Genomic DNA, 16998 nt, shown 5'->3' with positions numbered 1-16998 from the left:
TTTTTCATCCAGCCCCTGCCCTATGCAGGATTCATGCTACATAAGAGTTACAAGAGAGAGACACAGATTTATAAAGATTTCTGAGCAACAAAAAAGCAGTTTACAAGTGCGGGTGGCCTAGATCCGTCAAGCTCCCGCCTCGTGTCAGTGTAAACTTCTCTTGCAATCCGAGGGAGCGGGTGAACTGACCCTTATCAGCAGCTGTACTCACACACAGATAACGGAGGGACCAGCTTCCTGCTGGCCTCACACAAGAATCCTTTCAGTTTGGTCTTCTCTCCACAACCGCGCGTGTTTCGCACTGAGAAGCATAGGGTACAAACAGTGTACATGTGTGTTTGTTCGACAGTGTATTCTACGTGTCATGCCGAGTGACACGATTCTCCTGAGGCTGTGTCAATCAGTTGCCAGGGAACTGTCATGTGTAAAGTTGTTCAGTTCACGTGTCTAATTGGTTTCCGAGTGTGGATAGCAGCAGCATCTCAGTGTTCGGTTTCTGTGGATAGCAGCAGCGTCTCAGTGTTCGGTTTCTGTGGATAGCAGCAGCATCTCAGTGTTCGGTTTCTGTGGATAGTAGCAGCATCTCAGTGTTCGGTTTCTGTGGATAGCAGCAGCATCTCAGTGTTCGGTTTCTGTGGATAGTAGCAGCATCTCAGTGTTCGGTTTCTGTGGATAGCAGCAGCATCTCAGTGTTAGGTTTCTGTGGATAGCAGCAGCATCTCAGTGTTCGGTTTCTGTGGATAGTAGCAGCATCTCAGTGTTCGATTTCTGTGGATAGTAGCAGCATCTCAGTGTTAGGTTTCTGTGGATAGCAGCAGCATCTCAGTGTTAGGTTTCTGTGGATAGTAGCAGCATCTCAGTGTTAGGTTTCTGTGGATAGCAGCAGCATCTCAGTGTTAGGTTTCTGTGGATAGCAGCAGCATCTCAGTGTTCGGTTTCTGTGGATAGCAGCAGCATCTCAGTGTTCGGTTTCTGTGGATAGTAGCAGCATCTCAGTGTTAGGTTTCTGTGGATAGCAGCAGCATCTCAGTGTTCGGTTTCTGTGGATAGTAGCAGCATCTCAGTGTTAGGTTTCTGTGGATAGCAGCAGCATCTCAGTGTTCGGTTTCTGTGGATAATAGCAGCATCTCAGTGTTCGGTTTCTGTGAATAGCAGCAGCGTCTCAGTGTCCGGTGTGAGTCGAAAGAGAAGTTTTCGGCGGTCAGGAACATTGCTACTGAGGTGAGTGGGATGTACTGTAAGGTAGTTGTGTATCATTATGTTTATGGCGCGCGCGCGCGCGCGTGTGTGTGTGTTTGTCTCTGAGTGTGTGTGTGAGTCTGTGTGCGTGTGCCTGTGTGTGTGTGTGTGCATGGTTCTCTCTCTCTCTCTCCCTCCCCCCTCTCTCTCTCAATGAGCAATGCATGCTTGCATAAACATACGTATGCGTCATCAAGTTGTGTGTAAGTGCATACGTATGTGCGTGTGCGCGCGCACATGATGTGTGTGTGTGTGTGTGTGTGTGTGTGTGTGTGTGTGTGCCATGTACACGGTGTGTGTAGTGCGTGTGTGTGTGTGTGCCATGTCCACTGTGTGTGTGTAGTGTGTGTGTGTGTTAGTACACTAGGTGTGTGTGTGTGCGCGCGCGCGCGTCAGTGTGTGTGCGTTTGTGCACAATGTGTGTATGGGTGTGGATGAGTCGTTTTTCAGGTCAGCCTTGGAAATTTGAATTAACGGCAACAACAACAACAACGACAACAACAACAAGAAAGCCTCCAAAGGAAGACATCGGCGCACAGTGACGTATAGAAGCGAACAGAAGTGATGGCGAAAGCAGGCACGTGCACAACACTGCTTGCGGCACTGGTGGTCCTCCTGACCCCGTGGCTCTGGCTTGCGGGTCACTGTGACCCAGCAGCAGCAACCCCGGAAGTCACAGTGCGACTGGGTCAGACGGTGGTCACGGGCCTGCGCTCCATCCTTCCAGGCGGACAGCACGTACGCAAGTTCCTCGGCCTCCGCTACGGGCAGGCGCCAAGGAGGTTTGAACCCCCGGTACGGGCCGAGCTGCCTCCTGCCGCCGCGGTGGACGCCCGGCACTACGGGGCTCGTTGTCCTCAGGGTCCTGCCTACACACCGTCCATGTCTGAGGACTGCCTCTTCCTCAACATCTTCGTTCCCGGCGACACCGACACACACATGGACACTGACACGGGGACCTCGGACCTGTTGCCCGTGCTGGTGTGGGTCCACGGGGGAGGCTTCATCGTCGGTGCGGCTGACGTCTATGAAGCGGAGGAACTGGCGGGGGAGGGGAGGATAGTGGTGGTGACCCTCAACTACCGCCTGGGGCCGTTTGGGTTCCTCTCCACGGGCGACGCCTCGTCCCCGGGCAACTACGGGCTGTGGGACCAGCGGCTGGCGCTGCAGTGGGTGCAGGATCACATCGCCAGCTTCGGCGGGGACAGGGCGCGCGTGACTGTGGGCGGGGTGTCGGCGGGGGCCGCCAGTGCCTCGCTCCTGGCCCTGTCACCCGAGGCGCGTGGTCTGTTCCGTCACGTGATGCAGCTGAGTGGGTCGGCCACGGCCCCCTGGGCCCGGGTCTCAGCTGACGCGGCTCTTGAGGCTGCCCGGGTGAGTGGGAGCTTCTCGGCTGTACTGATCCACATTTCCTCTCCTCAAGACGTGTGAATAGTGTTCACAACAAGGCGTGGACATATTTCCTCCACTGTGCTTTTTCCGTTCAAAGAAGGAAAAACTTGTCAGTAAACTGGTTAATAATATTGTCATATATATACTTTACAATTCTTTCCCTCCACTCTTTGACAGGCCTTCTTTACGTCTCCTGACAGGGGTGGGTGGGGGGGTGTACAGTATATGTTACAATGTTATTCCCAGTGTACTACTGAGTGTACTTTTCCGTTTATAAGACAGAAGAAGCTGAAAATTGGTTAACTGACATTGTGATATACACCATACATTTCTCCCCCTCCACTCTTTCACTGAATGGCCTTCTTTACATCTCTTGACAGGGAAAGGAATGTAGAGTATATATATATATATATATATATATATATATATATATATATATATATATCACAATGTTATTTAAACAAACAGTCTAATAATCATCATTTTAGATGAGCAGACTATCGAAATAAATAAACGAACGTTATTTAAACAAATTTACAATTTTCCCGTCATCGGAACGAAACTGAATGGAGAGAATACAGGGGGAAGAAATATGATATTGTCCACATTTCTCCCCATTCCACTGGCCTCTGTGTCGGCGGTGACTGGCGGACTGAATGCCCACGCCTAGTTGTGGACAACTACTCATTCCGTCCTGAGGTTTAGGGAGAAATTGTGGATGTTTGTCCAGCTCTGCCCGTTATTATGTGGCGTTGTTTTGGTTTTATGGCTTGGTTGTTGTAGCTGTTTTCTTTTGGTCACAGATATTCTGTTCCTGATATATTCTGGTCTGTTCTGTGTTTCCGCCTATAAGAATGTATGTGAAAAGAACTTTTCCTCCCTCCCTCGTGAGATACTAGGTAGATGTCTGTGCGGCTTGCCAGTGGATGTGGGTCACTTGCAGTCAGTCCTTGCTTGCTTCACGTGCAGGCTCTGGGCCGAGGCGTGGGGTGTGAGCACAACGTCAGCACTCAGTCCCTGGTCAGCTGCCTTCGGGGTCAGCCCGTGGGACACCTGGTGGCTTCCAGTATCATCGTCTTTCCTGACCAGGTGTAGTGCCTTAATTGGTGCCTGACGGTTGTGTTGTGTCGTGTTGCATTGTATTGTATCACATGGTGATGTAAAATGGACGGATTGTTTTATTTTATTTTATTTATTTGTTTGTCATATATAGATGTATATATTCTTTTTTGGGGGGTAGGGGTGGGATGGGGGGTGGGGCGAGGGAGAGGGGGGGGGGGGCTTCCCAAATGCAGAAGACGACATGTTCATGTTGTCCCCGACATCCTTTTGGTGTAAACCTGTGTGACAGTATGTCAGCGTGTGCCCGTGTGTGTATTATGCGTGTGTGTGTGTGTGTGTGTGTGTGTGTGTGTGTAAATCAGTTGTGCCGGGAGCTATTTGCGAGTGTCAGAACAATAAGATGCATGCATGTGCAATGTAGGTGTGTGTCAGTGTGTGTGTGTATGTGTGTGTGTGTGTGTGTGTGTGTGTGTGTGTGTGTGTGTGTGTGTGTGTGTGTACATACATACAAACAGGTACACAAAATATCCCGGCCCCGGCCCTTCTACCTTTTACATAAAACAACATGATCGATGACCAGACCTTTGCTCTGTGTGTGTGTGTGTGTGTGTGTGGCCAAGGTGGGACGCTCGCTGGTGGACTTTGTCTGGGGCCCTGTCGAGGATGGCAGTCTGGTGAGGAGCGTGGACACAGCAGCCACCTTCTCAGGGCCTCTGCTGGCCGGCCTGGTGAACAATGAAGGGGACACTTTGCTCAGCTGGACCGTGAGTTGCTTCCCTTCGTTCTGCACAGGCAGTAGTAGCCGTTGGCTGGCTTGAACTGATGACTGATGCAGCTGCTGCTACTTCCACGATCACAACTGCAACCACTACTACTTCTACTAATACTACAAATTATTATTATTATTATTATCAACATTATCTTTTTTTGAACATTTTTTCTTCATAATGATAAATTATTTATTCACATGAAAACATATTCACGGCATACATGAAGCGGGAAGCCAGAATTCACAGAGAAGTTTCAATCTTCATTTGATAACACAGATGGATACATATGTAACATACACATATGCCAACATGCATACATAATCATATACATATATAAATACATGCACACAAACATGATACAAACACAGATACATACATACAGCATTATAGGACCTAAATGCTTTCATTTATTTGTGCATTATTATTAGTATCATTATCATTAGTGGTAGTAGTAGTAGAAGTAGTAAACAATTGTTTCAACCAGAATATGTTGGTGGTATTATACAAGATCTAATACCTTCATGACAGGACATCAGTACATAAGTGTTCTTCCCTTCGTCTAAGCGGCATTCAGTGAAACGCTTTGTGTTGATCAAGTTAATCACCTGTGCTGCACAGTGAGGTGTCGGGTCATGTGAGCATAGCGCTTGTGGTAAAGGGATGTAGGGCTGTTGACACATAACCCAAATGAACATAGTGATATCACGCTATTGACACGGGGGGGGGGGGGTGGGGGGGGGGGGGTGGGGGGGGGTGTTGTTGGGTGGTTTGGATAATTGTTTTGAGTGTTGGGCATTTTGAGTGCTGGAAGATTTCAGAGTGGAGGTTTTGTGTGTCACCCACTTTGAATGTTTAGTAGATCGTAAGTGGAAAGTGGTTTTAGGTAACAGCTTTGTCTGTCATTGTTCATTGATTTTATGTCTTTTCACTAGGAGTGATATTGGACGCAAAAGTAAAGATAAATTGGGGGGAGGGGAGGGGATCGAGAGCTGTGTGTATTGTATTGTGTCTCATAGGTATCATCAATTGTTATGGGTTTTGGTATCCATATTGGTATCCTTATTGGTAAACCTTATTGGTGTCAGTAGCCTTTTCGGCATTGGCATTCTTACCAGTATCAATATCCTTTTCAGTATTGGCATCCTTACCAGTATCGGTATCCTTTTCAGTATTGGTATCCTTATCGGTATCAGTATCCTGATTAGTATCAGTATCCTTATTGGTATCGGTGTCCTGATTGGTATCAGTATCCTTATCGGTATCAGTATCCTAATTGGTATCGGTATCCTTATTGGTGTGGGTATCCTGATTGATATTAGTATCATTATCCTGGTTGGTATTGGTATCCGTATTGGTATCGGTATCCTGATTGGTGTCAGTATCCTGATTGGTATCGGTATCCTGATTGGTATTAGTATTGCTATCGGTATTCTGATTGGTTTCAGGATCCTTATCGGTACCAGTGTCCTTACTATCACATCCTGCTCCCCACAGGTGCCCAGAGTGTCGCACCACATCCCCGATGCCCGAGCCTTGCTGAGGGACCCGCAGTTCTTCCTCCGGCACTTCCTGCCCTCCCTGTTGAAGCAGGCATACCCAGGGTGGGTGCCCCTGCCCTGGCCCACCAACCACCAGGAACAGGAGGAGGGGGAGGGGCCCTACGAGCGGCCCCCCTACCTGCAGGCTTTGCAGAGGCTGCAGTGTGCGTACCGCGGGGAAGGGGAGGAGGGAACAGTGGGGGAGGAGGTGTTGCGAGCGGTGTATGGTGACCAGGGCTTTGTGCAGGACACTGTCCGACTGCTGGACAAGGTCGGAGAGCACCAGCCGAGCTTCTTGTACTTTGTGGACTACCAGGTGAATGAAAGAACGAAGGAACGAACGAACTGTTAAACAAATCTTTTATTTATTACTTGTACTGAGGGGGGGAAAAACAAGAAAACAAGCACATCTGGCTTCTGTTCACACTGACCCCATGCCAAAGGTAAAACGTAACAGACATGCAATACAAAAGCATAACAGTATATAGATACATTTTGAATTGTATTGTAAATTATATGCAATTTATGCATTAACATAATGGTGGGGCAGAGGGGGTGGGGCTTTGGTTGTGAGAGTTGATAAAGACCACCTGATTGGTTAGTTTGTATTTACTTTTTAGTTGCTGTTGCTGTTTGAAGTTGTTGCTGTGTTATATATATATATATAATTTTAGATTTTATTTGCATTTTTTATTTGTTTGTTTCTTCTAACTTTTTAATTGCTGTTGGTCAATTTTGAATTAAGATTTTGTAAACCTCGCATACCTCATGGTCAATTTTGAATGTAAGATTTTGTATACCTCGCATACCTCATGGTCAATTTTGAATGTAAGATTTTGTATACCTTGCCTAACTCACCACTGGCTTCTTTTGGAAGAGCAGCCAAATGTAACTATCTTGATCCCGAAAACGGAGTATGGCTGCCTACATGGCGGGGTAAAAACGGTCATACACGTAAAAGTCCACTCGTGTGCATACGAGTGAACGTGGGAGTTGCAGCCTACGAACGCAGAAGAAGAAGAAGAAGAAGAAGATCATCACCTTCAAAGTGATGCTGATCCAAAAGTGCTCCTCAGTTAGAGAAGAGTATATAGGTGGGGTGGTCCAATATAGAAACATCTCCAACAAGGTGCTGTGTCCCTACATGTGTGTGGTTTCAGACGGAGAGACCGGGCATTGCTGGGATTCGCCACCTTGATGACCTGGTCTTTCTCTTTGGGTTCAACACCACCCTCAGTCGCAAATGGTTGTGGCGTGATGGTCATGTGACCGATGTTGACCTCGAGCTGTTGGGTGACCTGCGACGTCTGTTTGTCAACTTCATCAAAACAGGGTGAGCTCCCAGCAGACAGTCGTTAGTGCATTTGTTTGATCAAAGTCTGTCTCTTTGTCCATCCAGTGCTTGCATTTGTTCGATCAGAGTCTGTCTCTTTGTCCATCCAGTGCTTGCATTTGTTCGATCAGAGTCTGTCTCTTTGTCCATCCAGTGCTTGCATTTGTTCGATCAGAGTCTGTCTCTTTGTCCATCCAGTGCTTGCATTTGTTCGATCAGAGTCTGTCTCTTTGTCCATCCAGTGCTTGCATTTGTTCGATCAGAGTCTGTCTCTTTGTCCATCCAGTGCTTGCATTTGTTCGATCAGAGTCTGTCTCTTTGTCCATCCGGTGCTTGCATTTGTTTGATCAGAGTCTGTCTCTTTGTCCATCCGGTGCTTGCATTTGTTCGATCAAAGTCTGTCTCTTTGTCCATCCGGTGCTTGCATTTGTTCGATCAGAGTCTGTCTCTTTGTCCATCCGGTGCTTGCATTTGTTCGATCAGAGTCTGTCTCTTTGTCCATCCGGTGCTTGCATTTGTTCGATCAAAGTTTGTCTCTTGTATTGTATTTGTATTTCTTTTTTTTTGTCACAACAGATTTACCTGTGTGAAATTTGGGCTGCTCTCACCAGGGAGAGCGCATCACTACACTGAGAGTGCCACCCATTTTTTTGTATTTTTTCCTGCGTGCAGTTTTATGTTTTTCCTATCGAAGTGGATTTTTCTACAGAATTTTGCCAGGGACAACCCTTTTGTTGCCATGGGTTCTTTTACGTGCACTAAGGGCATGCTGCACACGGGACCTCGGTTTATTGTCTCATCTGAATAACTAGCGTCCAGACCACCACTCAAGGCCTAGTGGAGGGGGAGAAAGTATTGGCGACTGTACTGTGATTCAAACCAGTGCGCTTAGATTCTCTCGCTTCCTAGGTGGATGCGTTACCTCTAGGCCATTACTCCACTCTTTGTCCATCCAGTGCTTACAGAAAGTGGAATGTGATCATCTGAAGAGTAAAAGAAAGACCCAACCATAAGCACAGGTGATCCTGGGAGGTTTCTTGGAACCTCTCAGTTATCCGTAACATTTTGATAGAAATTGTGAGCTAGAACTGTCTGTCTTTCTACCGCTCTTCCATCTTTCTGCCTCTTGGCCCCCCCAGCCCTGCACCCACATCTGTTTTTTACCTTCATTCTTGTCTCTTCCATCTTTCTGCATGGCTGGTCTGTTCTTTTTTTTTTTTTTTTTTAAATTTATTAAAAAAAATTTTTTTTAAGCTTTGTACATTTAAAAAAAAAATTCTGGACTTCCTAATTTTGTGAGTTTACGTTTTAGCGGCTTGCCCAGGAAATGTGAGTTACCTGCCATTTTTATTTTCACAGGTGTGCAAGAGTGGAATTGTAAATCTTAGTTTCAAGGAAGTGTTATTTTTATAGTGATCATTTCTGTTGTTCCTTTGTTTTAACATCCTCAGTATCAGTCATAACTGCAGCAGTAGCAGCCAGTAGTGATTGTCATAGATGAGTTTGTTTTCTGTATTATTTTTGTCATCATCCATCATTTTCATCATTATTAGTGGTGGTTGTAGCACTGTGCATCCACCTCTGCCACTATTGTTGTTGATCTTGAACCTTTATAGCTATACTTTTCAGTGAGATGGTTTCAGTTGAAGTACTGAGAAAAAGAAAAGAAAAAAAAGCCACACTAATTCATTATTCTCTGGCAGGGACCCAAATGATCCGAAGAGACCTCAAGGCTGGCCGCTTTGGACACCTTACACATCAAAGGGACCCAACTACCTCCGCATCTCTCCCTCACCTGCAGTTCTCTCCCATTTGAAGGCAGACAAGATGGCTCTGTGGCTGAAGGAAATCCCGAGGATTTTATCATCGGTGGACAACTCGACTGATGGATGGCAGTGCCACACCTCAGCCGCCTCTACGAACACTATGTTTGCTGCCATGGCTGCTGTGCTGGTTTGGGTGACTGCCCTCTGCACCTAAGCTGGTGCTGGTGGCGACAAGGTGTGTCGATTTTTGTTCAGGGGGTTGGGACTAAGTCTCCAAGGCTGCATGCCCCACACTAGTGTCTTCCTTCATTTGTGAGTTTTAAGAGCTGTGGGAATGTAGCAGGAAGATATGTTCTCATGGATCTGTCTCTTCAAGGTTATGTTGTTACAGGTTTGATCCCTCTTTCTGAGTGAAATTCGGTGTTCATGCCACTCAGTATTTCCACATTTGGAACCAAAACAAATCTCATTTGGAATGGCAGTTACATATAAGCAGGAATTTGACCAGGGGTGATGAATAAACATGAACATTTTGATTAGGGTTACATCCATTGCTTTTGTGGCTAGTATCATAAACAGAGTGGGGGTACATCAGTTCTTTAGTTTTTTGCTGCCCCGTTGTGCACCCTGTTTCAGTGGCATTGTTCCAACATTATTCATCCTGAAGTAATAAATTCATCATACACAGCTTAAGTTCATCTGCTGCAATCTCCCTCTGACTAGACTTCAGTTTCTCAAGGAGACATCACTGTGTACAGACAAATCCATACAGGCAAGGCAGATACCTGATTAGGAACATAGCCCAGCATGCTAGTCAGGCCTCGACTGCCTGCATGTACGTTTGTGTTATTACAGTGCATTTCCTCTACAGAATTTTACCAGAAGACAACACAGGTTCTTTTTCAGTGCGCCAAGTGTGCGCTGCACATGTGACCTCACCTTATTGTCTCATCCAAATGACTTGACACTCAGTTTGATTTTTCAGTCAAACGTTGGGGAAAGGGCGAGGGCAGGAATAGAACCCACACCCTCTGATTGCATTCCTCAGGGAATGTCATTTCATCATAAGGCCGCACACCTGCACTGCCGCGAAGTCACCCAGGTTGTGTTCAAGTACTACCTGTCCTGATTCAACAAGTGCAGGACACCATCTACTGAGTCTTGGAGCAAGACTTGAGCATTCCACTTGAAATGGAGACAACGTCCCTCCAAATGATGGTACCCAGAATTCTGCTGACACTGCACGTTAACAGGAAATCATCACCACAATTATGAAGCGGAGGTAAAATTTTAATCTAGTGGTGGGCATGAAAGTTAACAGAATTTTTGGAACAGTTTTTCTTCATTTTGTTAATGAGTGAGGAAGAAGATGATGAAGATGAAGATGCTGCTGCTGCTTTGATTTGAATGTTGCTACTTCTTTCAAGTTCTGTTGAAGTCTATTAGGTGTGGAACAACATGTTAATGCCATATTCTACTCTTCCTATCATGATATCGCCCAGTTTCAGCCAGGCCCAGATATATAGATGTCAGCAGTGTTTATTGGGAAACTTTAAAATGCTTCCCAAAACACATAGGTGAAGGGGACCATTCTGTGGTCCCTGTCTTCCCATTTGAGCCCATGGCACAGTTACCTCTGTGTAGAAGCCAGCCATTAATCTAAAAAAATCAGACAATATATATTTTTTTTGTATTCCTTTGATAGGGTTTAAACCCATATTTCCAGCTGTCAGTTTGCAACCTAGGCAACTTTGCCACAACTGCTGATCAGTAAAGGCATTTGGTGTCAGTGTGGTGGAACAACACTGTCTCGAAAGTTGTGTTGGCATTGCCCTTTATTTTGTTTTTGTTTGGCGCTTCTACAGTACAAGCCTTCTTCATTGGTGATTGTTCTTCCTAATTCATATTACACTGAACATATGTATCTATGTTTTCAAAGCATGGACACTGGACCGTGTGTTGTTATTGAACAACGAATATGATGTTATGTCTGGGTAAGTGAGCTAGTGTTATTAGCAAGTGTGTGTTGCTGTTGTTTTCAAAAAAGTTATTAGACATTGCTACAATGAACAAAGAAACTAAAAGGGGATAAATAAACATTTCTGTGCCAAAAAAGCATTCCAAAGTTGCTGTTTTTTGAGTTGTTTTTTTTAAATTTATAATTAAAGGTTTGCTTTATTGAATCTCCTTGGCAGTCTATATATAAATAAGTGATTCTCTGCCTCCTCTTGTACCAAATAGCTTCTGTAGTGTTATTGGCTCTATCACATCAGAGGAAGGTTCAAAACCTGAGATTGTGGCAAGGACTGCACAAATAATAGCTGTGGTCGCAAGACTCCAAACCACCTGGTCAGACAAGAACATCAGCCTGCGCACCAAAATCCACCTACAGCACTTCCTTGCTTGTCAGTCTTCCTCTATGCCTGTGTAACTTGGACACTCTCGGCAGAAATGCAAAGAAAGATCCTGGCAACAGAAATAAGATGCTCTAGGAAGATCTTGGGCATCCACTACACAGATCATGCTACAAATAAAGAAGTCCACAGCAAGATCCTACAAGCAGTAGGACCTCATGATGACCTCCTCACAATTGTTGAAAAATGGAAAATGAAGTGGTTCAGACACCGTTAAAGTGTTATGTTAACACAGCTGTCAAATCTTGTCACAGCCCCAGTGTAACTGTCCAAGAACAACTCTGTTTCTGTTCCTCCTTCAGTGTCCCTGTTACAGTGTTACGTTAACACAGCTGTCAAATCTTGTCACAGCCCCAGTGTAACTGTCCAAGAACAACTCTGTTTCTGTTCCTCCTTCAGTGTCCCTGTTACAGTGTTATGTTAACACAGCTGTCAAATCTGATCACAGCCCCAGCGTAATGTTCAAGAGCTACTGTATTTCTGTTCCTCATTCAGTGTTCCTGTTAATACACAGCTGTCAAGCCTTGTCACAACCCCTGCCTAATTGTCCAAGAGTTGCTATTCTTTCCTTTCCTGTATACATGTGCACGAAAGTGCATGCATATACACTGTGTGTGAGTGTGTGTTTGTATAGTTCTAAGTGTCAGTACTGAACATTATTTCAACAAGACAGGTATCTCATTTCTCAAACAGCATAAGCTGGTCCAGTCACATCTTCCTCATTATCACTCAGTTCCAATGATTATTATTAATCAGGCAACTTTATTACTTCATTTATGCATAAATAGATACCACTGTTAACATAATAACTCCATTCCTCTGGTACACACAAAAAGTTCAGGCACAACACATGTTAAAAAGACACCAGCCCCTTCCCATGTGTTCACAGCCAAAAGACTGTCAGAAAGACAATACACATGATCCAGAGATCAGAGAATGCAGAGATTTCATATACAACGTACAAAAATCTGTCAGTTAACACAGAAAGCCAGTGGAAAATGACAAAACTTCAAATACTTTGTAGCTCTCATAGTAGTAGTTTTCAATGGTGCAGCTGGGTGCTTAGGTCCAAGAATAAAAACATGTGTAAGGCAGCGGATGTTCACAATAAAATGTTGACGATGAAGTTCTTGCATGTCATTCAATGATTGACTTGATGAACAATTCTCATCCATTCAAGACATACTTATTACATATATAACAGATAAGACCTGTCCTGAAAGAAAAGGTAATGATCTATTTTACTTCATGTTGGCAATCTCTGTGGGGTGAGACACTGAAGACTACAGTTCAATGTCTATCATTGAACAGTTATTGTTTTACACCCTGTCACATCCAGGTAGTATCGTGACTGACCCATCACAAATGACATGTCCAACACACAGGAAACCAGGGTGGACAAGATGGAGTTGAAACAAAAGTAATGTTATTCTGTTGTATGCATTCAAAAAAGCTTCTTCTTTGAAAAAGAAAAGAGTTAAAAATAGAGAGCACCAATTGAACCACCATAAATGCATTACTGCAATACAGAATGTGAATAACGAATATAAAATTTAAAGTTACTGAAACAAGTTCATGTGTGCTTCAGTTAAGAAAAAGGTGATACGTTCGTTTCCATTCCTCCTTTCTCTTTTTCCCCTACTCTTTCTGTTTATTACTGAGTCCACACATAAAACCAGTGTATTAAGACGCTAATTACTGATAAAACCAGCTCTAATTTTCATGATGGCAACCATGCAATAAAACTCACTGCGCATGTAGAAAGTAAAGAAAATCTTTTTTTCCCACTCGCTTCCTTTCCTATCACAGAATAGTTTTGGTCATAATCTCTGTCAGTACTTAAATCTTTTTTTTTTTACCATGGGCATGTCCTAGTCCAACCGACTCTGTTCACATCAGTTAGTTTTCTGACAGTTATAAATCAGACTGGTATGACATGGACAGTTTGCTATTCACCAAACTAAACCAAGGGACAGCTCACACACACATCCACATTGGTGACAACAATTACAACACACAATGTACAGAGTCCACATCCCCCCCACCCCACCCAACTGTTATCCTTCTGTCTTTCACTGCTTCTGGTTCCTGGGCAAGAGAAAATAGTTCTTTCAAATTAATCACCTGACCCCATTTTCATTCTTGGTTTGCAAATTTGTATCTGTTTAACAAACCTCTTTCTTAGCTTATGTTCTCATGCTAAATAAAGTGGCCAACAAATGCCAACTTCGTTCTTATTGCGATCAAAGATGCAGTTCTGATGACAGATATTGGCAGTTCCTCCCTGAGGACTGTGCCACATAAAAACTGCCAAATAAATGAACTGAAATCTGCAAAGACGGATGAAGGAAGTTTTAGATGTACAGCTAGTCCTGTAAAACCTAGTCATCAGCTACAACAATCACACACATTTTCCTTATCTGCATAATGATAATGTAACATCCACAAATCCCATTTTCTGCCTCATGCCCACAAACTCCAGAGTAGTGACAAAAAGGGAGCAATCTCACTTTCCACTGCCCACACTCCTAACAGATACCATGGAATTTCTCATTCTGATAACTTGTGCCTGGGCATATAGGTCCCCTCTGTCTATGATATATTGATAGTTGGGTGGAATATTTACAAACATGGAGCAATTCATTCTATGACATTAACAGTACTTTGGTGGCGAGTTTTCTTTCTGAACATGTGCATGCACTTGTGTGCATGTATGCAAATGTGGGTGCGTATTTATGTGTGTCACTGTGTGGATGTAAATGCATGGCAGCTATCAGTATGCTGTACACATGGATAAAGACTGCAAGACAAGATCACAGGAATAAATAAGATCAACTGTTGAATACAACCATAATATCATTATAATACAGACTTGTCAAATGTTTGCATGTACAAAGAAAGTTCACTGTCAACATATATATGTATCTGAAAAAAAGTAGTTCTTTCTTAATATCACATTAAAAAAAACAACAACTCCACAGTAATGCTGTCTACACCTGCTTTATCCCGAGTCTGATTGTGATTGACACAAACAGAGCACTGCTTTCACTCCTGCAAGAGACCAACCAACAAACAACCTATTTTGGTACACAGTTCATGGAAAACCCGCCACCATGCTGATCACATTATGCTTACATTTGGTAAACAAAACTGTCTGTTCACAACTGTGTCTGTCTTGCTTAATGCAGTCAGATCCTGTTGACAGTGGAGAAACCAGAGACACCGTGTGTCAATGGCCACAGAGATGTAGCGACAAAAGCAGGTCAGTGTCACAAAGCTATTCCTTTTTCTTTCATTATCTTTGGATGCTCTTAATCAAATCTTTGTTCAGTGTTTATTTGGCATAAAGAACTCAACCATAATGGACTTGCATTTCTCCCCAATCAGCTGGCTGAAACACACTTTTCCCCCAGAACTGTTCTTGACTGTGACTGGGATCAGAATCACTTGATCACCAATGGAGAAAAAAAAAAGATATCATCAATTTGAATTACTGGTGGATCTGACAGAACTGAAGGTGTTCTTTGACTCTTGATCAGCCCATGAAAAACACAAAACTATCACTAGAAACCTAACAAATCCAGCTGATACAAGGAATGCCTAACTCTGACCCAAACTCAACAGTTAAAGCTCCTGAATAAATTCCTCCCTTCCCAGTCATCTATCCCCCCACACCCCTGCTTCTGAAGGCTGTTTGTTATTGTGGTTTGCATCATGTGAGAGACCTGATATGTCAGGACCTGTCTGTGAGGTAAGCAGAAGGGGGAAAAACACTGGACAAGATCAGCGGCTTGGCACGGCCAGTCCTTGCGCATTGCTCTCCACACTTGATCCACTAGGGGCCGGGCATTGGGTGGGATCTCTCCTTATCCATCTGAATGCTGTGCTGTGATATGCATCAGTATTGTATGGCCATATGTGCTGGTGCTGGGGTGTGCAAAAGCATACCCACCACAGCAAAAGGTTTGAAGGGACTGTTATGTTTGCGCAAAACCATGTGTAAACTCTTAAGGTATGTATTGGTATATCTATTTCACTGTCTTTTTAATCATGTACTGGAATAGTTTGATATTGTCATTTCCAGCCGAGGCAGACTAAGGTTGTGCATAACTGCATCATGTTATTGTTTTGCACTACGCTCTACCGTAACATGTCTTCCTCTGTAACGCAGTGTGCTGCAGTCTCCACCATGCCACATACAACCAAGGGTGTGGGACTTGTGGTCTGGCCATGTTGCCCATACCTCCTAAATGAAGGCCAACACTTCCTCTTCACCCTTCTGTCACTAACTGTAATGTCACTCCTGTCAACAGCAATGTCACTGATGACATGGAGGACACTAGCTGGTACAACTCCTTTTTTTTCTTTTTATTCTTTCTCCTCACCTTACATTCATCCCTTCCCTGCTAACTGGCCAGGTCTATCCCACCTCCCCTTCCTCTCTTCCCATCACAACCCTCCTTAACAGAGTGTGACAGTGCCTCCTGGAAGTCACCTGCACCACAGAACAATTGCTCCTCTGTTTGTCCATTGACACAAAGTAGCATGCAGCATCCAAAGGAAGAAGACGCTGAGTTGCTGGGGACCCCTGTTGGTTCTGTCCTAAGCCAGTTCTGGTGGATGGTCTCAAGACGGTGTGGAGGTAAGAGGTCGCATGTGGTATCAGGACACGGTGTGCACACGCCTGAACTGTTTACTTGTCATCACTGTACACGTGTCACTATCACAACACACTTGGATGAGGGGTCTTTAGCACCACAGTGTCAAGACAGCAGGTCTGCAAAATACAACAATGACAAGTTCTAGTCTTGAAAATGGACCAGTGTTTTCTAGGTGGATGCTACAGGCTGTGACAAACTGACCAATGGAAAAGTCTTTAATTTCCACACAGACAGAAGTATTGTTTGTCAGCACTTATTTCCACTTATTTCAGCTGTTCAATCACAGCTGTTTGCAAATCTACAAACTGACACAGCTAATACTGCCATAAATGGAGCTACAGCTACTAGTACCTTAGTGTGAATCAACACCGCTACCACCTCATTTATCCAGGTCTCCAGAAATAACTCTGCCTCAGCTGATCAGGAGAAAGCTGCCCCATGTACTGATCTACCTCTCCTTCTGAAATTTTCTTCAGATACACAAACACATACATCTTTTTGTTCAAAGGGTTTCATCTTCAGCTATAATCTGCTGTTGTTTGTGGTAAGTTTTCACCTTCAGCAATGATAAATTATAAACAAATCTGAACGGAATTAAATCACAGTCTCATGTAATATAGAGGTAGTAATGCTATCCACAACAACAGCTCATGACTTTTTCTTCAACTGACATGTAATTATATAAAAGTTCAACAGTCTGAATATGTGAAGATGTTAGATACCAAAGTCCAAGAAAGACTACAATGACTTGGGCTGAATGTGCTTTCCTCTCAGTGTTAACAGCACTTTCCAAAGCTGGCTAAGCATGCTTCTTAACAGGAGT

The 16998-nt window shown here is 44.2% G+C and overlaps 2 protein-coding genes across 10 annotated transcripts in view; one reads left to right on the top strand and one right to left on the bottom strand.

Moving 5' to 3' along the window:
- The first annotated feature begins 247 nt into the window (after positions 1–247).
- Positions 248–11179, top strand: LOC143297993 (acetylcholinesterase-like). Its single transcript, XM_076610634.1, has 9 exons — positions 248–454; positions 799–1221; positions 1690–2613; positions 3601–3720; positions 4314–4457; positions 5958–6317; positions 7162–7334; positions 9038–9335; positions 10086–11179. Exons 3-8 carry the CDS (start codon positions 1804–1806, stop codon positions 9312–9314), a joined length of 1884 nt encoding a protein of 627 aa, XP_076466749.1. The 5' UTR covers positions 248–454; positions 799–1221; positions 1690–1803; the 3' UTR covers positions 9315–9335; positions 10086–11179.
- A 1074-nt stretch (positions 11180–12253) lies between these two features.
- Positions 12254–16998, bottom strand: part of LOC143297908 (uncharacterized) — a 69514-nt gene continuing 64769 nt past the window's right edge. For all 9 annotated transcript variants that reach the window (XM_076610458.1, XM_076610455.1, XM_076610459.1 and 6 more), the window contains one exon: positions 12254–16291. In XM_076610458.1, the coding sequence (XP_076466573.1) occupies positions 16278–16291 (14 nt within the window). In that variant the 3' untranslated portion in view covers positions 12254–16277. The remainder of the gene's footprint in view (positions 16292–16998) is intronic.

Source organism: Babylonia areolata, chromosome 23 (genome assembly GCF_041734735.1).
Source record: "Babylonia areolata isolate BAREFJ2019XMU chromosome 23, ASM4173473v1, whole genome shotgun sequence".
Taxonomy (NCBI): Eukaryota; Metazoa; Mollusca; class Gastropoda; order Neogastropoda; family Buccinidae; genus Babylonia; species Babylonia areolata.
Note: the sequence above shows the minus strand (reverse complement) of the source record. Positions and strands in the feature narration are given on the sequence as shown.